The sequence below is a fragment of the Eretmochelys imbricata genome, chromosome 9, assembly GCF_965152235.1.
Source record: "Eretmochelys imbricata isolate rEreImb1 chromosome 9, rEreImb1.hap1, whole genome shotgun sequence".
NCBI lineage: Eukaryota > Metazoa > Chordata > Testudines > Cheloniidae > Eretmochelys > Eretmochelys imbricata.
In genome coordinates this window covers 102,211,731-102,235,998 of record NC_135580.1, presented here as the reverse complement: position 1 = coordinate 102,235,998, position 24,268 = coordinate 102,211,731, and the positions used below count along the sequence as shown (strand labels likewise).

The 24,268-nt window shown below is 44.5% G+C and overlaps 1 protein-coding gene across 1 annotated transcript in view; it reads left to right on the top strand.

The window, feature by feature from the left end:
• Positions 1-24,268, top strand: part of TEX11 (testis expressed 11) — a 142,235-nt gene that overhangs the window by 16,356 nt on the left and 101,611 nt on the right. The window contains exons 5-11 of the mRNA XM_077827052.1: positions 273-352; positions 10,392-10,472; positions 10,571-10,690; positions 12,458-12,538; positions 16,134-16,219; positions 21,350-21,407; positions 22,249-22,344. Coding sequence (XP_077683178.1) covers positions 273-352; positions 10,392-10,472; positions 10,571-10,690; positions 12,458-12,538; positions 16,134-16,219; positions 21,350-21,407; positions 22,249-22,344 — 602 coding nt within the window. The remainder of the gene's footprint in view (positions 1-272; positions 353-10,391; positions 10,473-10,570; positions 10,691-12,457; positions 12,539-16,133; positions 16,220-21,349; positions 21,408-22,248; positions 22,345-24,268) is intronic.

The following is a 24,268-nucleotide window of genomic DNA, read 5'->3' as shown; positions in this document are numbered from 1 at the left end:
CTATGAGATTTGTAGTTATAAAAACATCAGTTGTAAGCTATTATGCTGAATTCCATTTTACTCTGGTTATACGGGACAGACAGCACACAATAGTGTTCTGGTTGTTAGGTTAATGGGAATTTACATTACCTAAAAAATGATTGTTTCTGATTGCATCAGTTGGTGAAGAAGTAGCTTCTCCATAGTCTGATTTTAGAGTTGGAGTTCATAAGGGCTTGAAAGAACAGGGGAAGTGGCCCATCCTTATGTATGCATGCATTGTTTTCTTGCAGTGCGCCATGTTTCTTGCAGGCTAGTGTGCCTGTGTGAAGGCAGCGATCCTCCAGAGGAGATGGTGCGAAGGCAGATTTTGGTAAGTCTAGCTAAATGGTGAGAATGCAAGTGCAGTATGGTGGGTTCCAAGGGAAATCTTGGAAAGGTACTTTCAAATGATAGAGTAATTCAGGAAAGTGAGTGAAATTATATTTCTGAGGGATGTATCTTCTAAAATTGGACCTGTGTTATCACAATGATACCTGGTTGAGCCATTATAGTTAGGGGTTTCTCAGCCATACCATTATGAGCCTTGACTTCCATTGACATCTGTTAGTCTTTATGGTGCAACTGGATTCCTTGTTGACTTCCATAGAAAACCAGCATAACACCCCTTAATCCATGGTGAGAACATGAGTTGCTGAGGTCTCCCACATGGAAATTAATGGCACTAGCTCTGCCTTACCCAGCCAATAAAATATTGTGAAAGAAGTAAATTACTGCTTCAGTACTTTATGCAAAAGAATACATCCTGTCGTGATAACTGGGCCTACAAATTTACCCTAATTATGAGCTCAACTGTAAAAAGTGAGTGCAAGTTCATAAAATGCCACAGTAACCTGTAACAACAAATGTTGATGGGAAAAGGTGCAAAAGCGAGACAGACTGAATTAGGCCAAGCAAAAATGCCTACTGATATAACTCAAGGAGTGTATTAAGATCATGCTTGGTAAACAAGAAAAGTGTGGAACCGGAAATCAGTGAACAAAAATTGGTGTGTCAGACACTAGGCCTGGTTGGTGGACAAAATGATGAGAAAATGGGCTGCTCGTCCATTCACGCTCCCCTTTTGGGGTCCCCAAAAGAGACTTTTTGGGGAAAAGAGGGCTACCATAATGCTGGCTGACGGAAAGACTAGAGAAGAGGAAGGAGCGGTCTTCACAATGTTGGCTGTTGCCCCCCACTGTCTCTTGGGTCCCAGTACCTTCTTCATCCTAATCCTGATGGATGTCCTGATCAGGCCAGAGAGAGGGACCCAGATGATACTAACACCTCCACTGGCTCTAGCTAACTCTCAGATACCATCTGGGAGGTGAGACTGTCACATACACCCCTTGTGTGATCTTTTCCTTCCCCACCTTATTTCTTCTCTCACCTATTCCTCTCCTGTTTCCTTCTATCTAATAAGAGTCTGGCTTAGCCAGCCAAGACTGTATTTTGCAACACTGATGTAAGGCTGTGACCAAAAAGAAGAGGTAGCTAAATGGAATGCCCTAACCGCCTGGTTCTGGTGTACAAGTTTGCAAGTCTTGGAGTGGCTGATAGGAATGGTGGTATGCCTGTGTTTTTCGAACAATGAGGTTGCAAGTGAAAGTCAACACCAAAGACATAAACTACATTTTTATCTTTGCTGTTCTCCCCTTTTGTGTGTTTGTCTTCTTTTATTTTCTTAGGAAACAGAATCAAACTTTAACATGGCCAATAACAACAGCTCCAGCCCATCTGAACTAACATCTTCTTTTCCCTGAAAACGACAGTTATTACCATCTTTATATCAGGGATCGGCAACCTTTGGCACGTAGCCTACCGGGGTAAGCCCCCTGGCGGGCTGGGCTGGTTTGTTTACCTGCTGCATCTGCAGGTTCGGCCTATTGCAGCTCCCAATGGCTGTGGTTCGCTGCTCCAGGCCAATGGGGGCTGCGGGAAGTGGTGCGGGCCGAGGGACATGCTGGCCGCCACTTCCCGCCACTTCCTGGCCGCCACTGGAGCGGCGAACCGCAGCCAGTGGGAGCTGCGATCAGCCAAACCTGTGGACGTGGCAGGTGCCAAAGGTTGCCGATCCCTGCTTTATATCCTGTAAGACAGTGGTTTTCAAACCATGGGTCACGACCCAGAACTGGGTCATGGAATCAAAGGAACTGGGTCACGGCGACTCTGGTCAGCATTGCCGACTGGGCCATTAAAAGTCCTGTCGGCGGTGCTGCCCGGCTATGGCAGGCTAGTCTCTACCTGTTCTGACACCCCGGAAGTGGCCAGCAGCAGGTCTGGCTCCTAGGCGGCGGGGGGGCATGGAACTCTGCCCTTGCCCTGAGCACCGGCCAATGGGAGCTGGGGCGGGGGGATAGGCAGTGCCTGTGGGCGAGAGCCACTTGCGTGCATCTGCCTAGGAGCTGGACCTGCTGCTGCCTCCAGGGCACAGCGCAGTCTACGGTGCCAGGACAGGACTGAAGCCTGCCTCTGCACCCCCGTGCCCCAACCCCAGCCCCCTGCCATAGTCCTGAGACCCCCTCCTACAACTCAAACCCCTCATCCTGGCTCCAACCCAGAGCCTGCACCCCCAGCCCAGAGCCCTGACCCCCTCATTCCCAGCCCACCCCACAGCCCTCACCCCCACATCCCAAACCTCTGTCCCAGCCCTGAGCCCCCCCCCCAACTCCAAACCCCTCATCCCCAGCTCTGTTGGGTCTTGGGCATCAACAGTTTTCTTCAACTGGGTTGTCAGAAAAAAAGTTTGAAAATCACTTCTCTAAGAGACTGTCATATAAAGGGGTTTTTCCTTCTAAGAAGTCTCTCCAGTTAAAGGGAAAAGGAACAAGCATTGTTGAAGTTAAAGCCTTATTTAATACTTTACAATTTAAATGCTTTAGGTATTTTTCCTTCTTGTGGGTATAAAGGGTAAAAGGATTTTTAATGGTGTGTTTGCCATGGTACTAAGCAGGCTGAGGTACAGGGGTCCCATTTCATATTTTGTTAGGGAATGCAACTTTAACTGGGAATCCAGGGGCTACTTAGGCACCTGAAAACTCTAGGGTTTTTTGCAGATAATAATTTAGAAATTAGCTGTTAGGGCACTGTATCTAATTCCTATATAAAAAAAAGAGGATTAAATAAATATTAGACCCACTCAGCTCTAATACTAAGATGTTCTCACATCTTTTGTTAAGTCACTTGAGGGACACTGGTTAGGTTTAAAATTGTAATGTATATTCTTTGTTACTAACTCTTGAATACAACAATTGAAACAACTGTAGAAAAATCTAGATTACTTTTTATCACTTTTTTGCAGTTCATCAGTCTTGGAATAGATTGTTTAACTTTGGAAACATCCAACTAGGGCAAAGCCCTCAGAATTTATACTGCACCTGCCTGGGGTTGTTGGGGTGTTACCTCACTACAAATAATAGACTAGAAACTGACCTTAAACAGGAGGGAAAGTGACAATTTCAAGTCACTTTCATTTTCACAGTGTTGCCAATACCAAATGTTCAAAAATCTTGAATCAGGATCACCAAAAATCACGAGATTGGCTTTAAACTCATGAGATTATGTAAAAATAACAGATTTGGTGTTCTTTCTATTTGCCTTCTGCTTTTTGAGCCTTTAGGGTGCACTGGGGTTACATTTTGAAGCTTTCTCCACAGCCACAAGGGCTAGAAACATCATTTTTTTTTAAGAATTGTCAAAGTTTGACTCAGACTCACAATTTATCAGACCACTCTGTTTTATTAGCAAAGCTGCTCTGCTAATAAATTTAGAAGTGAGCCCCCCGAGTGGGGCTTGTGTCTCTTAATTTATACAGTTTTTCGGAGAACAAGTTACAGAGAAGTTACAGACAAAAGAAGAAAAAGATTTTAGTCACCACCCTTCAAGATCCCTGAGACCAGTCACGTATCTTCAATTACCTGTCACCCTTAACAATCTCCTTTAACAGCTTCCAGTTAACTTAACTAATTGCCCTTCACACCTTCCATTCTGATGCCTGCTTCTTAGACGTGCTGGCTCTATCTTAATTGCTTCTCCATTCAAAAGCTAACTGTCCCTATGTGTGCTCCCTCAGATACTTTGTAACATGTTTTGGCATGCGCTCTCATATACAATGTATCCAGCATGTCCCCTTATACAATGTTATACTTCCACAGAACGAAGGCTGAAATCATCACATATCCCCTTGACTCCAGGAGCTGGAGCTTTAAGGAAAACAATTATCATGAGACTCATGACAAAAGCATGAGCCTTGGTAACACTGCTTTCCCTTCTGTTTAAAGGCTCGTTAGTTTCCAGAAGGCTCTGAAACACAACACGACAGCGACTGAGTTGCAGTTCTCACAGGAGACTAAATCCAAACACTAAGAAAATTCTATATTTTAAAGTTGAGACAAAAATTGAGACTTCTGAGGTATATCAGGGCCACTGCAGGCAGGAAAGGGAAATAAACAGGCACAGGTGCTCTGAGCAGCTCTTCCTCTTGAATGAAAGTTGGAGGGTCAAATCTTCTAGTCCGTAATCCAGTAAAACTTCTGTTGCCTCCACTCATAGATATTAACATGTGCATAGAATCATAGAATATCAGGGTTGGAAGGGACCTCAGGAGGTCATCTAGTCCAACCCCCTGCTCAAAAGCAGGACCAATCCCCAATTAAATCATCCCAGCCAGGGCTTTGTCAAGCCTGACCTTAAAAACTTCCAAGGAAGGAGATTCCACCACCTCCCTAGATAACGCATTCCAGTGTTTCACCACCCTCATAGTGAAAAAGTTTTTCCTAATATCCAACCTAAACCTCCCCCACTGCAACTTGAGACCATTACTCCTTGTCCTGTCTTCTTCCACCACTGAGAATACTGTAGAACCATCCTCTCTGGAACCACCTCTCAGGTAGTTGAAAGCAGCTATCAACCCCCCCCTCATTCTTCTCTTCTGCAGACTAAACAATCCCAGTTCCCTCAGCCTCTCCTCATAAGTCATGTGTTCCAGACCCCTAATCATTTTTGTTGCCCTTCGCTGGACTCTTTCCAATTTATCCACATCCTTCTTGTAGTGTGGGGCCCAAAACTGGACACAGTACTCCAGATGAGGCCTCCCCAATGTCGAATAGAGGGGGACGATCACGTCCCTCGATCTGCTCACTATGCCCCTACTTATACATCCCAAAATACCATTGGCCTTCTTGGCAACAAGGGCACACTGCTGACTCATATCCAGCTTCTCGTCCACTGTAACCCCTAGGTCCTTTTCCGCAGAACTGCTGCCTAGCCATTCGGTCCCTAGTCTGTAGCTGTGCATTGGGTTCTTCCGTCCTAAGTGCAGGACCCTGCACTTATCCTTATTGAACCTCATCAGATTTCTTTTGGCCCAATCCTCCAATTTGTCTAGGTCCCTCTGTATCCTATCCCTGCCCTCCAGCGTATCTACCACTCCTCCCAGTTTAGTATCATCCGCAAATTTGCTGAGGGTGCAATCCACACCATCCTCCAGATCATTTATGAAGATATTGAACAAAACCGGCCCCAGGACTGACCCCTGGGGCACTCCACTTGACACCGGCTGCCAACTAGACATGGAGCCATTGATTACTACCCGTTGAGCCTGACAATCTAGCCAACTTTCTACCCACCTTATAGTGCATTCATCCAGCCCATACTTCTTTAACTTGCTGACAAGAATACTGTGGGAGACCGTATCAAAAGCTTTGCTAAAGTCAAGATACAATACATCCACTGCTTTCCCTTCATCCACAGAACCAGTAATCTCATCATAGAAGGCGATTAGATTAGTCAGGCATGACCTTCCGTTGGTGAATCCATGCTGACTGTTCCTGATCACTTTCCTCTCATGTAAGTGCTTCAGGATTGATTCTTTGAGGACCTGCTCCATGATTTTTCCGGGGACTGAAGTGAGGCTGACTGACCTGTAGTTCCCAGGATCCTCCTTCTTCCCTTTTTTAAAGATTGGCACTACATTAGCCTTTTTCCAGTCATCCGGGACTTCCCCCGTTCGCCACGGGTTTTCAAAGATAATGGCCAATGGCTCTGCAATCACAGCCGCCAGTTCCTTTAGCACTCTCAGATGCAACTCGTCCGGCCCCATGGACTTGTGCACGTCCAGCTTTTCTAAATAGTCCCTAACCACCTCTTTCTCCACAGAGGGGCTGGCCATCTATTCCCCATGTTGTGATGCCTAGCGCAGCAGTCTAGAAGCTGACCTAGTTAGTGAAGACAGAGGCAAAAAAAGCATTGAGTACATTAGCTTTTTCCGCATCCTCTGTCACTAGGTTGCCTCCCTCATTCATTAAGGGGCCCACACTTTCCTTGGCTTTCTTCTTGTTGCCAACATACCTGAAGAAACCCTTCTTGTTACTCTTGACATCTCTTGCTAGCTGCAGCTCCAGGTGCGATTTGGCCCTCCTAATTTCATTCCTACATGCCCGAGCAATATTTTTATACTCTTCCCTGGTCATATGTCCAACCTTCCACTTCTTGTAAGCTTCTTTTTTATGTTTAAGATCCGCTAGGATTTCACCGTTAAGCCAAGCTGGTCGCCTGCCATATTTACTATTCTTTCGACACATCGGGATGGTTTGTCCCTGTAACCTCAACAGGGATTCCTTGAAATACAGCCAGCTCTCCTGGACTCCTTTCCCCTTCATGTTAGTCCCCCAGGGGATCCTACCCATCCGTTCCCTGAGGGAGTTGAAGTCTGCTTTCCTGAAGTCCAGGGTCCATATCCTGCTGCTTACCTTTCTTCCCTGTGTCAGGATCCTGAACTCAACCAACTCATGGTCACTGCCTCCCAGATTCCCATCCACTTTTGCTTCTCCTACTAATTCTTAATAACTATACACTTCATACTTAAATATCTGAGCCATCTTATCCGGGGCTACACATTTTATACACACTGGCTCTCAGGGACTATATTGTCTGGCATATTCTGAACAGTGCTGGGCACACAGATGGTGCCCAGTGAATAATACAAATCATGACAATAGTCATTGACTTTATGGACTCTGTGGGTGTAATTTCTGTTCTTTGTTCTGGAATTGGCCTGGATATAGCTGAAACCCTAAAAATTTGAGGCATAAACACATCTGATACTTATGACACTTTCTGATTATTTCCTTTTCTCAAACCTAGAACAAAAAATGACAAAACAAAATGGTTTTCAGTTAAAATGTAAAATTGCATAGCAGCCATTGCTCTACAACCCAGCATGGGGCAGAACCTGCCACCCCTTTGGAGTTAAGCAGTTTCCTCTCATCTGATTCTCATTCTCCATCCTTTCTGACCTTTGTGCTGATTTTCATGCTGTCAATCATGACCTCCATCCCAATCTCCTGGGACCGTTTGCTGGAGTCTCAGAGAACTGGCCACGTTGGTTTTGCTCCCATCTATCAGGTTCCTCTTTTTGCAGCATGCAGCAGAGAGAGCAGCTGGTCTACTGGATAGGGAACTGGTCCTGAAAGACCTGAGTTCTAGTCCTCCCCATGGACTTTCTGTATGACCTCAGGCCGGTGCCTTAGGGACAGAGTTTCAAAGGTTTTTAGGCATCCAAAGATGCTGCTAGGTATCTAGTGGCGTTTACAAAGCACGTAACCTTCTAGGTGCTTTTGAAAATCTCACTAGGTGCCTAAATACTTTTGAAAATCTGGCCTTTAGTTTGTGTGTGCCTCAGTGCCCCACCTGTAGAATGGTGATAACAGCACTGCTCGACCTCACCGAGGGGCTGTGAGGAGAAATAGGTTAGATCTTGTGAGGCGCTCAGATACTATGGCGGTGGGGCCACATAAGTACCCACAGGTAGAGTGGGAACGTCTCTGTACCACTTCTATCCCTTCCCTGGGTTTTTGCCCCTTCTTTTCACCTACACCTCCAAACCTCCCCCTTTTCTGAATGTAACCTTGGCTCAGAGGGCTTGGCTGTATTTTTTCTGAGTCCCCTGCGTTGGCTCTAAAACACGCACCCCCACCCTGGGATTCCTGTTTTACAGGCTAGATTTTCAGATCATTAATCACCAGCCCTTTCTTACCTTAATCACCCTGCCTCTGTTTGTAAAGAAAATACTGACTCCCTGCCCCAGGGGCATCTCTCCTCTGCAGACCGTACATTTCACACTAATGTTGTGCTGTAGTTAAGAGCTCCACCTGGGAGCTCACACACCTCCTATAGGAAACTCGGGATGGGGGGCTCTCCTCCTGCTCTCCCCTGCCCCCCAATTGGCACCCCTGCTGAGGTATCTGTGTACCTGTGATGGTTCTTGGGATACCCAGGACTGTGGGTCACCTTGTTACCCCCTGCCTCCAGCAACAGTGAGTCTTTCTTGTGTTAGCTGGGTGTGTCAGCTCCCTGACACTGCTAGGCTTTCAGTCACTTAAGTACTATCCTCCGGAGCCACATGCGGCTCTTCAGAAGTTAAAATGTGGCTTCCTGTCTAGGCACTGACTCCTGGGCTGGAGCTACAGCACCAACTTTCCAATGGGCCGGAGGGTGCTCACTGCTCAACCCCTGGCTCTGCCACAGGCCCTGCCCCAACTCCACCCCTTCCCACTCCCTCCCCTGAGCCTGTCATGCCTTGGCTCCTCCCCCCTCCCCTCCCAGAGCCTCCTGCACGCCACGAAACAGCTGATCGGGAGGTGCAGGGAGGGAGGGAGGGGGAGGCACTGATTGGCAGGGCTGCTGGTGGGCGGGAGGTGCTGGGAGCGGGGTGGGGAGCTGATGTGGATGGGGCTGCTGACATATTACTGTGGCTCTTTGGCAATGTACATTGGTAAATTCTGGCTCCTTCTCAGGCTCAGGTTGGTTACCACTGCTCTGGGCTGTGCTAGCCCTAACTTCACCTTGCAGGTTAACAGTGAGTAAACCCCAGTCCCTCTGACATTGCTACTCCCAAAAATTCCAGATCCTTGCTTCCAAGAAGTAGGTACTTCAGTTTGCCAGTTTTATCTTTAATCACTGCTTCTGTAACCGCACAGCACTTGTGAGCACTTACAATAAAACAAAATAAGATTTATTTAAGACAATATAAGAATTTAACTAGGAACGAGAGTGTGATAGAAAAGTAGATTTCCCTCCAAAATTCAGTCTGTTGCAGAGCTGGCTGGTTTCTCAAGAACGAGGATCCAAATGTTCATGAAAGCAGCCCTGCTCTATAAGGGGTTTTTCTCAGTGAATGGATACAGAGTCCTCTCCCTCCCATATGTTATACTGAAAACAGCCTTTTGTTTCTATTTATAGATCGAGCAACCTACAGTCTTGGTTAAAGTTTTATTTTTTTTTAACTATTTAAGTGGTTTCAGTTGTTGTTTGTTACCTCTGATGGTTTCCCATTCACAGTCTTAGTACTGCACAAGGCTAAAGAATTGAACCTTAAATTGCATCACTGGCCAAACAGGGAGTGGTGACAACTTCTCTTTGCTCGAATGGGCTATCACCAAGACACATTATCTCTTGGTGTTTGTACTCCAGGTCCATAAGGCAAACTTTCAAAATAAATACGTTATTCCTTAAATATTACCCATACATGCATCTCACAATAATTATGAATCTTGACAAGTTACGAGCGTTCTGTAGATACCTTATATGTTACTATTTATGGATAAATATCTCTTAAGACATGTTTGGCATAGTGAGTTTGTCAGCTCTGAGATGAGAGATGTTTGCAAAGAACAGGGGACCCTTTTGAGACATTACCCAGGATACGATCTGGACTGATGGATAGCTGTGTCCCCTCAATTCTGCAGCCTTTTACCCTGCTTCGCTGTGAAAATAACCAGTCCAAGTCTGCTCTCACGCAGCCTCCAGCATGTAAATCACTCCCTGCTATATTCCATGAGTACTATAGAATTACACTACAAGGCAACACCAGCAAACTTTCAGTTCCAGATTTCCTCCAGAAACGTGTGTCTTGTATTGCCCAGCACCCTCCTGGATGATACGAGCTCATATCAGGTCTGTCATTTATTAATAGAAAATGATATGCACAGGTCTTGTTATCCCAAATGGAGTTTCCCAAACATTTCAATCTTATACTGGTTTAGATAAAACAATGACAACAAAAATTAACTATAGAAAGATAGATTTTAAGTGACTTCAAGTAATGAGGGATATAAGTCAGAATTGGTTACAAGGAAATAAAAGGTAAAATGCAACTAACACCTAATTTAACAAGCTAAGTGAATACAAAGCAAAGGTGAATCTCACCACATGTTCCAACAGTCTTACTGGCTGAATGTCTTTCAGTCAGGATCTTTCCCCCAGTGCAATTCTGCTTCCTTTGTTCTTCAGAGGTTGACGATGCCGAGGATAAAGAACAAGTGAGAAATGATTTGGGTTGAATTTTCACAAAACACGTTCCTTTTCTGCTTCAGATGACCATGAAGACTGGAAAAGGGTGGGTGGATGTTGGAAAAGCCGCCCTTGGTGATGGATTTCTTGTGATTGCCATAAATGTAAGTTTCTGGCTAGGTACAGTCTCCTGCAAACACTCTTACTAGCAAGTGCTACAATTGAGTAACAGCTTTCTGGGTGCTTATGTTTTCTTTTCCAGAGTCTAGAAAAACTATATGCCCAATTAATGAAGAGGAGCAGTGGTGAGGCAGATATTCAGGTGCACAAAGCTGATGTAGAGAAGGACCTGTTCAAAGTACTGTCTTATCAGGCTGAATCAGTACGTGTCCTGGCTGGTTTCCCTTTGTAGGTCACTGGGGCATATGGAATGTATGAATGATCATACTGGAACTTTGACTCAGTTGTTAGAAGTGTGAGTTCCTGTCATTAAACTGGAAAGATAAGTTTCCTAGATCTGCTGTAAGGTCTCAGATTTGACCCCTCAGTGTTGCAGTAATTTAAGCATTCTTAATATACCTATTTTTTCGACATGTAACTCCACTAATTTATCATAATCCTGCAAAGTTGTTCATTTCATTTCATGAAGACTTAGAGTATGTCTACACAGCAACTAGACACCTGCGGTTGGCCTGTGCCAGCTGACTTGGCGGGGGCTGTGGGGCTGTTTCATTGCTGTGTAGACGCCTGGCTTGAACTAGAGCCTGTGTTCTACGACCCTGCGAGATGGGAGTGTCCTAGAACTCAGGCTCCAGCTCGAGCCCAGAAGTCTACACAGCAATAAAACAGCCCCCTCAGCGCAAGTACCACTAGCCTGAGTCAGCTGGTATAGGCCAGCCATGGTTTTTTTTTTTTGCTGTGTAGACATACCTTCTGTGATTTAGCTCGCAGGAGTGTTTATAAAATGGACAGCTATCTTTTTGAGGCCTGAGTCACCTCCTACAAAGGTCTGTGCTTCACTGGCTGAAGAAGCAAGATATCTGATGTTGGGGTTGAGTCAGGATCTCCACATCCACAGCAGTGCAACATATATTTAGTGAGATACGTAAATTCAAAACCACACATCTCTGTACCAATATTCTGTCACTAAAGTAATCAAATAATACTTAAGTGCAACATTGCATCTAGATCACAAATAGCCAAGATCTAAGAGGTGTTAAAAAGCTGCACACAGGAAGCTACTTGCAGTGCATAATAACAACTTTATTGAATGTGCCACTAGATGGTAATCTTTAGCTATGCTAACTATGCACACACGCATATATAAACTATTTTTTATGTACAGTGTTTTTTATATATAAGTAGGGAGGTCATCGTTGCCAACTCATGATTTTAAGATGAGTCTCACGACATTTGGTGATTTTTCTTAAAGCTCCAACCCCTGCAAATCATGTGAATAGGCGAGAATCTCAGTTTTCTTAAAAATAATTTTAATAAAAGTAAATTTGTAGTCCTTAAGAAGAAAAGTTTGAAAATGACGCAAGTGTACCCTTCTAAAGCACCAAAAAGAAATTAAAAAAAATAAAAAAACCTCATGATTTGTAAGCCACCCATGATTTTTGAATAGTTGGGGTTGGCAAAACTAAAAAGTGGTACAGAAATTGGGGTACAAATAGGAGAAGGCCTCAATCCCAAAGTTGCACAGGGAGCCAGTGGAGGGGTCAGTGTGTCTGGAGATCAGATTTGCTGAACTGTGTTCCCAAACTTTTTACTATGGTGACTCACCAACTGCATTTTATTGGAGTTTTTTTGTGTGTGACCCTCTCAGGGACTGTATTCATGGAAGAGGCCCAAAAATCATAAGCCAGCATCCTTCTCCTCTTCATCGCCCCACTGAGGGGCATTGACTACATGCAGTAGGATCCTCTGCCTTGTATCTTCATGGCAATTTTAGCATTGGAAGGAAATGATCACATGATCCTACATGTTCACGCACTATAACCTCAGAATTTCACAGTGTGTCTTGCTGTTTTTGTTATCTCTCCACTTACAGTATAGTGAGTTGCACTGTATTGTGAGCTGAGAGGGTATTTAAAGACAAATTGTTTTTATTCTAACAATTTATTGGCATGTTCTGTTGCTTTCTTAGGCAGTTGTTCAAGGGTATTTTCAGAAAGCAGTGACATGTTTGCAACGCTGCAAAGATATGTTGACAAGGCTGCCAAAACAGGTCAGTGAAATCAGTTCTTTTGTGTCCTTCCAAAAGTTTAATATTAACAAGAAAGAAAGCAGCTTTTCAAGGAGCTACTGATGTCTCAGAAAATTCTGAAAAATACTTATCAAGACAATTCTCTGTACATCTATTCTGTGTCTTTCCTTTGCTTGTTCTTTTGTACTAAGGACATTTGTTTCTTCAAAGTTCACCTGCTCTTGCTGCTTCCTGCAGTTCCCGTTGGCCGGGAATGGTGAATTGCGGCCACTGGGAGCTGCGGGTGGCCGTCCCTGCGGACGGTCAATGTAAACAAACTATCTCGCGGCCCGCTACCAGATTACCCTGACGGGCCGCATGCAGCCTGCGGGTCACAGGTTGCCCACCACTACTCTACAGTGTAAGTAATAAAATCTAAAGGGTTCAGAGTAGCAGCCGTGTTAGTCTGTATTTGCAAAAAGAAAAGGAGTACTTGTGGCACCTTAGAGACTAACCCATTTATTTGAGCATAAGCTTTCGTGAGCTACAGCTCACTTCATCGGATGTGTCCGATGAAGTGAGCTGTAGCTCACGAAAGCTTATGCTCAAATAAATTGATTAGTCTCTAAAATCTAAAGGGATGGATGAAGGCTGAAATATGACTTTTGAAAGTGAAATGTGGCACTGTGCATGTTGTGGTTGAATGGGATTTAACTGGTTTCTGTGAAAATCTCTGCATATCCTTAAGAGTATCTGAGTGTAACTGATTTGAGGAGTTCTGCTTTCATTCTAGTTGCATGGACAAAGCTGCAATCATTGGATGAATCATTAAAGTGACTCACTGGGGTATTTGTATTGCTCCTTTTCATTTCATTTTAAATGTTACATGAAACTCCTCCATTAAGTAATGTTAAACTTGATGGCTTAGGACAGCGGCTCTCAACCTTTCCTGGGAAGGTCTCTAGGTAATGTTTTAAGAGGGAGTTTGGTCAGAGGATGGGTCTTCACTGACTCTGATAATTGAATCTTGAATGTCACTGGATTGATCTGCTTGAGAATCTTGGATGGGCTTAGGTATTGGTGATCAAGCTTAGCTGATGCTCAGGTTGATTTGAGATTCTGAGTTGATAACCAGACCTTGCTGATTGATAACCGGATCAGATGACCAATGCTAAAGTTAGGTGCAGCCTGGTGACCCCAATCAGCTTAATGCTTGTAGACCACATCTGCTTGCAGAAGTTCATGCTGTAAAGTGCGTGCTGACTGCTGGCTAGTTGGTTCTGTTAAGACAGGTGTGGGTCAAGAAGCCATCCTCTGTTCTTAGCAGCATTACAATAAGCTATTGGCAATCTTGATGCCTAGCTGGATAAATGCATCCAGCCCAGTTGGGGATTCTATCTGTGCCAGCTCCTCCTTGAGTCCATCACAGCTGGAAGTGATAGCACTGAGCTGCCTTGTTCCAGTTTGTGTCTGTTACCAGGTGCTGAAAATCTGCAGCGTAGTGAGCAACCAGCTGGCATCCTTGCTTCAATACCTGGTGCATGGCTTCTGCTGTATGTTACCATTTGGGTTGTTGAAGGTCATTGAAGTGGCTTGGACAAATTCCTTGAACTGACTCAAGAGGGGACTAGATTTCTCAAGCAGTGGAGAATCCCAGGTCAATGCTTCCCCAGTCTGCAGACTAATGACGAGTCCCACTATGGTTTGGTAGGCAGGAAATGACTGTTGGCACAGCAGGAACAGGAACTGGCGCTGGTTTAAGAACCCACAGTATTTTCCACAGTCCCTATCAAGCTTGTCAGACAGTTGGGATCTTGGGTACTCAGGGAGCCTGAGTCACTGATGACGTGGCTTGTGCCTGCGGCACTACATTCTGTGCCTGAAGGGCGTGGACCTGGCTTTAATAGATTCTTCAGGGTGCTCGCTAACTCTGCCAAAGAGGCATCAACTTTAGTGTGGTCCATTGTGCAGCTAAATTACATCTTGTCTTTTTGGGCTGCTCAAACTTTCACGGACCAGGGTGTGGGCAGTTATGCCTAGTGATTGGAGCAGTGGCGGTCAGACCTAGTGGTTGGAATCAGTGTCAGAGGCCGGGGGAATTGCTGAGGATCAGAGATGGAGCTAGGAACCAGGGGTCAGGGCCAGAGCTGGGAACTGAGCAGGGGTGGAGCAAGGCTGGGAAGAAGGCATATAGGATCACAGCTGCAGGCGTAAGTGTTGAGCTGCCAGCAACTTGTTGCTGCTGCTGAGCTTAAATGCAGACCTGTAGCGATCCTGAAGCCAGTTGGGTGGGCTGGGCTGGCCAGTCAGGTGATTCTGCTGCCAAACTGGCTAGCCCCAGGTAGAGCCCTGCAAATCTGCAGATATCCGCTATCCACAGACCGTTTTTGCAGATAGTGGATCGGCTGCAGATACAACTGGGCAGGGTTCTAGTCACTGGTGGCGCCTGGCTCGCAGTGTCCAGCTTGGGCAGCCTGGGGGGCGCAGCATGCTCAGGACTGGCAGCCAGCAGCCAGTGGCTGGGCAGCAGATCAGAGTTGGGGCTGTCCAGCACCCGCTCGTCGTGCTACTTCCTGTCCAGCAGCTTGGGCCCCTCAGGCAGTGCCAGCGTCCCCATCATGGCCTGGCGCGGCAGCACTGGCCACGCTCCCAGTCCCAGGCCCGGCCCACCGGCTCCTCGGCAGCAGGGCCTGTCCCCGGCCCTGGGGATTGGAGCGGGCGGGGCCCTGGCGCCCCATCCCTCCAACGCACTGCGATGCAACACGCACTGATCTGCCATGTGCCATCGCTTGCGAGCCCCCTGGGAGCAGCATGCGATGCAACGCTCCTTCCTCCCAGCAACCCCTTCTGCAGTGCCTCTTCTCCTCGAGACCCGCCCCCACCTTGCCCCTTACCCCCAGTCCCCATCCTCGTGCTGCCTCTTCCCTGTAAGACCCCGCTCCTCCACTCCCTCTTTTCCCCTCCTCCCCCTGTTGCTAGCCCTGTGAGATGGCTTGTTGCTATGGATGTGGGTGCAGCTGTGGATACAGGTGGAAGATGGCTAGTGGATTGGATTGTGGGTTGATCCTGGCAGATTCAGATTGGGTGTGGATCCACGTTTTTGTATCTGCGCAGGGCTCTAGTCCGAGGCTTAACTGAGGTAACTCAGGTTCCTAACACTTACTCACAGAGGAGCTGATGAAGCAGCAGTATTCTGAAATATCAAACATTGGAAGAACCTTTTCGCCCAAACTGTACAGTGCAATAGTTCCTGCTTTTGTGATGGGTTTTTATTCTCTCCCGAGTGTTTAGCTCTCTGGTGTTTCCTATTCTAATTTCTTGTGTTTTTTAGTTGTCCCTGTTCAAGTACTCTTGTTGTATTTATTGATGGAAGTGGGCTGCAACATGTACTCAATCAGTTCTACTGTTATGTGTGACCTTGAGGGATTTATTTATTAATGCTGCTTTAGTTTCCCATAGAACAACAATACAACAATTTTAGTCAGATTCCTTTTCCTCCTATAAAATCAGCTCTGATAGTGGTGGGTGTAGCTTTGATATAAAAAGTATTTTAAGTGTGCCTGAGACTCAACTGCCTTAGATTTCAGAAAGTCATTACAAGAACCTAACAGGAGAAGCACTTTTTTTTTAATTGCAGACCTGTTATCTATCAATCCTCTGCTATAACTTTGGAGTGGAAACCTATGAACAGAAGGGGTATGAACAGAGCTCCTTCTGGCTCAGGTAATGTAAAAAGGAAAACGAAATGCAAAGTATTTTTTTCTGAGAAAATAGCAAATGCGGTTGAAGGAATAGGAAAAAGCAATTTTTAGTTTTTGGATTTCATTGAAAAAATGCAAAATTTTGTTTAAAAAAAATTCTTTGTGGTACATTTTTTTTTGGAAAAAGCAGTTTCCTGATGGGGAAAAAGTTGTTTGAAAATTTTCATATAGCTCTAGTATTAAATGAATCAATCTGTAACCCTTCTGCCAGTCAGAGTTGGTGGGAACAAGGGCCGGGTTCAGTATCTAACGGTTCCTTTTCAACAATACAACACAAAACCGTCTTGAGCCCCCACCCAGTGACCTGCGACAATTACACACCACCCCATGGGCACCAAGAGGCCGTATTTCCCTTCTCACAAACACAGAGTCTGAGTTAGCAAAAAATAAAACAAAACTTTTTAGTAAAAGAAGGGAAGTAACTTAGCATTAATTTGGGAAAACACTGCAAACAAGGTTCATAAACATAAACTATGAGCGAAAGACCCACCCCGCAAGTAAGTTGGGCAGTGTCCTTTTCCCCTCGGGTTCTTAAGTGGAGCAACCCAAAAGTCTGTTTAACATGCCTGACCCTTCTCTGCACCCCACTCACAGTTGCTGTTCTTGGTCAGTGCAGCCCCAGAGTTCAGTGGTGCATCTGCAGAGATCACCTCCCACCCTGGAGGGGTGGAGGGGGTGGTAAGGAGGCACATTACATGCGCCGCTGCTCGGGCACTCAGTCGCCACACCTCTCCCTGCCAGCCACCCCACTGGCCACTTTCCACGCCTCTCCACCAGCCACCCTGCTGGCCACTCCTCTCCACCAGCCGCCTTGCTGGCTGCTCACTGTACCTCTCTGCCAGCCACCCTGCTGGACACTCACCAAGATGTCTCAGGGTCCACCACTTAACACAGCTCTCAGTGATTTCAGCTGTTAGTGGGGGAGCCCCACTGCTGGTGCACACTGGGCAGTCTCTTACATCAGAGACACTGTCCCAAAGCAGGTCTAATTCCTAGACCTAGGTATCGTGATTTCAGCTCTGCAGCATATAACAAGACTGTTGGTTGAGTCTAAATTGGTGTTTTTATTACACAGTTGAGAGAGGAAGGGTCAAATGGTGTCTAGGAGCCTTAAGCAGGGCCCACACCACCAGGTGCAAGTACCTGTCCCCACCCCTTCTCAACTCACTGGGTTTTGGAACCCATGTTCCCTGCCTACCAAGTGCTGTTTCGTTGAAGGTGAGTCCTTCCAGCAGGGTATGCCAGGTACAGTTCTGCTGCCCTCGATTCACACAACAAGGGTAACAACCCTTTATTACTCCTGCCCCAATAACAAGGAGACTGGGGATCCAACACCAGCCAAAAGTGATCATTTGGGCAAGCAATCACATCATACTGAGCACTAGGCAGAGTAGGTGTGCCCGTGCAAATGAGATCAGCTCCTGAAGTCCTCTTCCACAGCTCATCACAGATGTCAGGAGAGAGCTCATTCAGACTCTGCTTACAAATCTAAAGCTCTACTTGGCTGAGCAAAGCTAGGCCTACACTCAGCTCAGTGGCATTTCTCTGTTTACAGGCACATCCTTTCATGTCAACCTCAGTGTTATCTCAACATCAGGAATCCCTTTCACATGGATTTTCATGTTCTGACATGAGGTCCCTTCTTTGCATGTAGAAATATTCATGGCTCTCCTTAATTCTATCCATACCACTTATTCTCCCAAGGAGGCTGTGCTCTAGGGGGATTGTTCCCAGCTATTTCCCCTTTCATAATGCCATAGTGATGGTTGCACCTTAAGAGATGTGGAAAGTGTAGAAAAATGCAGAAAAATAATTCATGTCAGCATTACATGCGTTTGCTAAAAGTAGTCTTTGAATTGCTCATAAAAGAGTTACATACCAAAAACCATAATTATACTGTTGATGAAAGTTTGTTTCATGTATTAGTTCTCCCTACTTTAGTGTTCTCAGCCACATTCATTGGGCTACAAGGGCTCAGGCAGCTCCACAACTGGCCGGGTGCCTTTACTACTCATTCACTGTTACATGTGACCTTGACAGATTTATTAGGTTTCCAATGTTGACATCTTGGAGAGACTCCACAAAACAGCAACACAAATGATTAAGAAGCTGGAGAAATTGGATTATGAGGAAAGATAAAATGAATTGTCTGCCTATTTGGGCTAAATGACAGCATGCTAAGTATCTACATATAGGGTGTAAATTCCAATGTGGGAAAGGAATTGTAAGGGGTGGTAAGGTGGGGACCAAGAAAGCAGTGCAATAAAATTAAGAAAGGAACATTTAGGCTATCAGGAAAAATTATCTTGTGCCAGACTCAGAAAATTAGAATAGATTTTAAAAAAAATTATTCAGAAGAAATCAATTTGACAATGCCTCCTTTAATCTCAAACAATTAATGATCATAGATATTGAGTCAAGGAAGTCTTGAAGTAATGTTTAGGGTTCATTAAAACTGATATTTTGGAGAACATCTCTTTATTTTGTTCTCTTTACTTAGAAGATGGAATACTAAGTGCTCACAAACACCAGTGAGAAAATCTTTGGAGTACAGAACTAACCATTGCAAAGCACAAACATTTGCCTGTATAGAATGTTATAGCACCATCTAGTGGGATTAATGTTATCTCATACTGAGAAAGTATCAGATCTGGGAATAAATTCCTGTAGACAGAGGCAGATTAAGGTTTTGTGGGGCCTTGGGCCAGAGCATGTGGGGGCCCTCCTCCGCACACTTTCTGCCTGTGGCCCTGCCCAGGGTCCCACACCATTCTGTCCCTTTCCCCCATTCCACCCACAGTCCTTCCCTATTCCACCCGCTCACTGCAGCCCCCCTTTGCTCCTTTCTCCCCCCCACTCCTGTGGCCCCAAGACCAGAGAAGCTCTGTCCCCCACAGAGGGCGCTGGGGCTGCAGCGGGGAGAGCTCTCCCAGCCCTGAGGCCGCAGCAGGGAGCTAGACCTCCTCCAGTCCCAGGGCGGCAGCTGCCATCCGGGGTCTTGCCGCTGAGGCTTCCTGTGCCGCTTGGGGCTTCAAACGGGGAGTGGGGCCGGGTGCTGGGTTTCCCCCGCCCCACCCCACCTCCCAGCACCGCTGCCAGGGAGCAGAATGGGGTTAGGCGTGGGGGCTTCCCCGTCTGCTCGGTGCTGCTGCCAGGGAGCAGAGCAGGGTCGGGGTGTGGGGGCTTGCCCTGCCCTGCCCGGTGCTCCTGCTGGGGAGAGGGGTCAGGGCTTGGAGACTCGGCCCTGCCCCGGTGCGTGTCTGCTGGGGGCAGGGCACCCTATTCTGAGGCCCCCCCAGTTGGCTGGGGCCCATTGGTTAATCCACCACTGCCCACAGATGTAATTTGTTTTTGCATCCCTAAAGTTTTTGCACTCATGTCCCATTTGTTACCTAGCTTCAGTTTTATGGAATTACCCACAGGCATTCACCTCAGAGGCCTTTTATACTGTGATTTAGTGTTTAGAACAAGGACTGGGAATCAAGACTCCTAGGTTCTGTTTCTGGATCTGCTACTGATTTGACATGACCTTGAAAGCAGGTCACTTACCTTCTATGTGGTTTAGGGCTTGTCTACACTTGAAACACTACAGTGGCACTGCGGCAGTGGTGCAACTGCACCGCTGTAAGCTCTTCAGTATAGACACTACCTGTGCTGTTGGGAGGGGTTCTCCCATCTTCATAGGCAATCCAACTCCCCAACAGGTGGTAACTAAGTTGACAGAAGAATTCTTCCATTCGCCTAGCGCTGTCTACACTGGGTGTTAAGTCAGTTTAACTTAACTGCTCTGGGGTGTGGATTTTTCACACCCGTGAGTGATGTAGCTGGGTTGACTTAACTTTTTAGTGTAGACCAGGCCTAAATTTCCTCATCTGTATAGTGGGAATGACATTTCTGTTATTCTGAGAGGTATTGGTGACTGCTTGGGTCACACTCCTCTTTGAGCTTAGGGTGAGAATGCACCCTGTAGTTAACATGAGTATCAGAATGTGTTAAACAGAAGCACCTCACCTAAGACAAAATGGGGTTGTGAACCCATCCAGGAGTTTAGATTGAGTGGGCAGAGTGGTTTTGCTGAACAATGTGTGTGTATGAGAGGGAAGGCAGAGCACACACAAACTGAGAACACACAACACAGAGAGAGAGGCAGAGACAAAAAGCAAGAAAGCCAAGCAGCAGTCTGTGAGCACAGCATGACCTGAGAAAAGTCAGTGAGAGCTTTTCAGACTGTTGGCTATAAAGACTTCGGGGTACAAGCTAAGAAATTGATTCTTTTGTTCTTGGTTTCTCCTGTGTTTGGAGAAGCAGGACTTTGTACATTCCTTGTAAATAAACAAGATTGCATCAAATAAAATATCAGACTCCATCAATTTCTACTTCCAACTGGAACATCTCCAGGGCCCAGAAATTTGACTAGCCACTCAGTTCAAAAAGGGGCAGCACTACGTATCTACCTCAAAGTGGGGTTATGAAGCTTAATTAACTTACTTGAAAACAGCAGAAAGAACTTAGTTTAATTCAGATCTGGGGATTTAGAAGGCAAATTAAATCCTGTCTGTTCTTAGATAATGGTGAAGATTATGTATGATTGTGTGCTCTGTCTTGTTGTTGTCGTCTTGTCCTATGATAATCATATCAGGCTGTGAAGTTCAAGAATGAATTCAGTTACTCTTACAGTGTCCTTTGTAAGGACACCTTGAGCCAAAGTGCTAAATCCGAAGAGTATCACTTTCTTTACCATATGACATTCAAAAGTGTTAGCAGGTGTTAGAGCCTGCTTCTGACACAGCTTGCACAGTTGACATATCTTGGTCCTATCTCTATTGATTTTTATTCCTGTAATGTGCCCTGTCTGCAGTCTCATGGATATTATTAAAGGATATTATTTTCTGATGCTTTTATATCAATCAGAGGATCTTTTATCTTGTGACCATTTATTTTAGCTAATATTTTCCTCTGTGCTCTATGTGGCCCTAATAATCAATGAAATGGAAAAGGTAAGTATGAGTTCACTGCGTAGTCCAGAAAGCTGACTGAGTTCTTCTTACATCTCTTAGCCCATACAATTCTTATCTTTTCTTTTAAACTGTAGCCAGAGCTATGATATTGGGAAAATGGATAAGAAGTATTCTCCTGGGGAAGAAATGCAGGTAAGAAATAAATATACAGAAACTTCTGAATTACACACAGTCTAATAGCAGGATGTCATTAGTGCCAGTCCTGCTCTGCAACCCCCAGTGCCTCTCTTTGCCAGTCTTGGACTTCCCCTCATAGCTCTGCCAGTGGTTATCCATCCTGATCTTTAGCACTTCCTGCTATTTTAGTCCCACAGAATGGTAGTGTAGTGTAAATAATTCTCCACTAGATACTAGGCTGAGTCTGAGACCGAGTCATTGCTATGTGTGTCCTTAGTCATATTTGAACCTAGATTTTCATAAAGACGTAAAGCTTGTGCATTAATACTTTGCTCCAGCTAGTGTATTTGGAGAAGAATTACGTTATAACCCATAGGCTCTGTCTTGACTGGGAAAAGTGGTCAATTTAGGTTAGGTTTAGTGAATGTGGTGTTACTTGATCTTTTCCCTAGTTTAAATGAACTTTGAACTTGACCAGCTAAATTAAGCTAAAGATTATCCTGCATCTACAGAAGGAAAAAGGTCAAGTTTAGGTCAGGCTTAGCTAGCACGTTTACTAAAAGCCTGACCTAAACTTAACCAGTTTACCATGTCAAGACAAATCTTCAGAAGGGATAAGAATACAATTGTTATATGATGGTAGTGCCTAGCAGTCCCAATCAAGGAGCAACACATTGTGCTTGGCACTGTACCTCTAGTAACAGAGAAGACAGTCCCTGGCCCAGTGTGCTTCAGTGAATATTATCCACAGCTTATATTTCCATCTCCTTTATTTCCACTCTTTTGTGCAATATTTAAGTGTTGTTTTTGGTTATTTCATTTGAGTTTAATTATTCACTTTGTCTTTTCTTTCTAGGCTAAAGTGCTGCGGTTATTAGCCACTGTCTATTTGGAGTGGGATTGCGAACAGTATCAAGACAAGGCTCTCAGGGCTATAAGCCTGGCTAACGAGGTTGTAACTTATTGTGATGTCTAAGCAGGCTGGATTGATTTAATACACAAATTTTAATAATGATTTAAATTGGCAAGCAGGAAACCTTGATTTAAATAATTGATTTTAATCTTGTTTTGCATTTGTGTTTTTAGTTATTTTCCTAAAGAAAGGTTGGTTATCATTGGTTGGTAACTATTAAAACATATTGATTTGGAACTAAATATGGCATTTACACTAAATTTTGGTTCTTCTTTTTGCTACCATATATTTGTTTAAACAGTTATATAGCTTAATTTCCATTTATTCAGATTCTCAATTTTTTCATTTTTGTTTTGCACCATTTACTATTTTCTAACATTTCTTATTTACTAGGTTATTATTAATTTTTACTTATGATTTGTGTCAGGCTCTGTTTGGATGGACATTCAGATTACCTTAAATGTGCTGGACACATAGGAAAAAAAGTTTATCAAAACATATTTTGAGATTGAAACTGTTTTATTAAACTGTAGTTAGTGAAGTGAACGGATTGTTTCTAGTCACCATGTTCTTCAAGATTTTAGAATTAATAGATCTCATCCTCTCACACCCAGTGTTTATTCTTAGATTATAAGAGGAAAACAAGCTTTCCTGCTTTTTCAGCTCCCACTGGTTTCTTCAATTTAATGACTAGATCATTCAAAGTTAACTGGTTAAATAAACTCAAGTGAAGAAAATAGTCTCTCTGAACCCGCAGGAAAAGATACTGCTGTCAAAAAACGGTTTCACAAACTCTGGCTCTAGGTGCTTACCAGTGACTTCCATCAGTTCAGTCGTTCGCCTTTCTTCAAAACTGATAGCAAATATATCCTGCTTAATAGTGTTTTTTATTTAAATTTAAATTATCTTAATAGATGTTAGTAAGTTTTGGTCTTAACATAGGTTGTCATAATTTAAAATTTAATTTTAAATAGGTTTATTTTTAAAAACACACTTGTATTTAATTTAATATTTTTTATTAAAATAAATGGATTTTTTAAAATATTTAAACAAAAACATTGATTTTTGTCTACCTCAGGTCTAAACCATCACCAAAGTAATTTCCAATACATTTGGCTTATACTCACAACACTGTGGGATAAATTCACCCATGGTGTCAAGTATCGGTGGTAGCCGTGTTAGCACTGTATCCACAAAAACAACAAGGAGTCCGGTGGCACCTTAAAGACTAACAGATTTATTTGGGCATAAACTTTCGTGGGTTAAAAATCCACTTCTTCAGATGCATGGAGTGAAATGGACAGATGCAGGCATTATTATACTGACACATGAAGAGAAGGGAGTTACCTCACAAGTGGAGAACCAGTGCTGACAGGGCCAATTCTATCAGAGTGGATGTAGTCCCCTCCCAATCATTGATGAGGAGGTGTCAATTCCAGGAGAGGCAAAGCTGCTTTTGTAGTGAGCCAGCCACTCCCAGTCCCTATTCAAGACCAAATTAAAGGTGTTAAATTTGTAAATGAATTTTAATTTTGCAGTTTCTCTTTGAAATCTGTTTCTGAAGCTTTTTTGTTCAAGTATGGCTACTTTTAAATCTGAAGTCAATGGAGCGCCATCAGAGATAACTTTGGCTCGCTCTATACATTTTGTGTTTTTTCTGATTCATTTGCCATGTTCACAAACTGGTGTAGTGCTGGTAGCTTTCATTAAGAAGAAGCCCTGCTGAATGTGCAGATCATGCATCTGTCTTTCTGCTATGTATTTCCATCAGTAGTAGATACCTGTTGATAATAATGGTCAGACCATTTTTTTGGCATGGACGCATAAAATCTGCACATACAGAATAGAGTTCAGTGGTGTCCAGCTGAGATGTAGAACACCTGGTTTTTCAAATGACAGACTGGAAGCCTATTGCTCTTGGGCCACAGTGTGTGACCATGATAAAATAGTGCTCCTGTAGAAT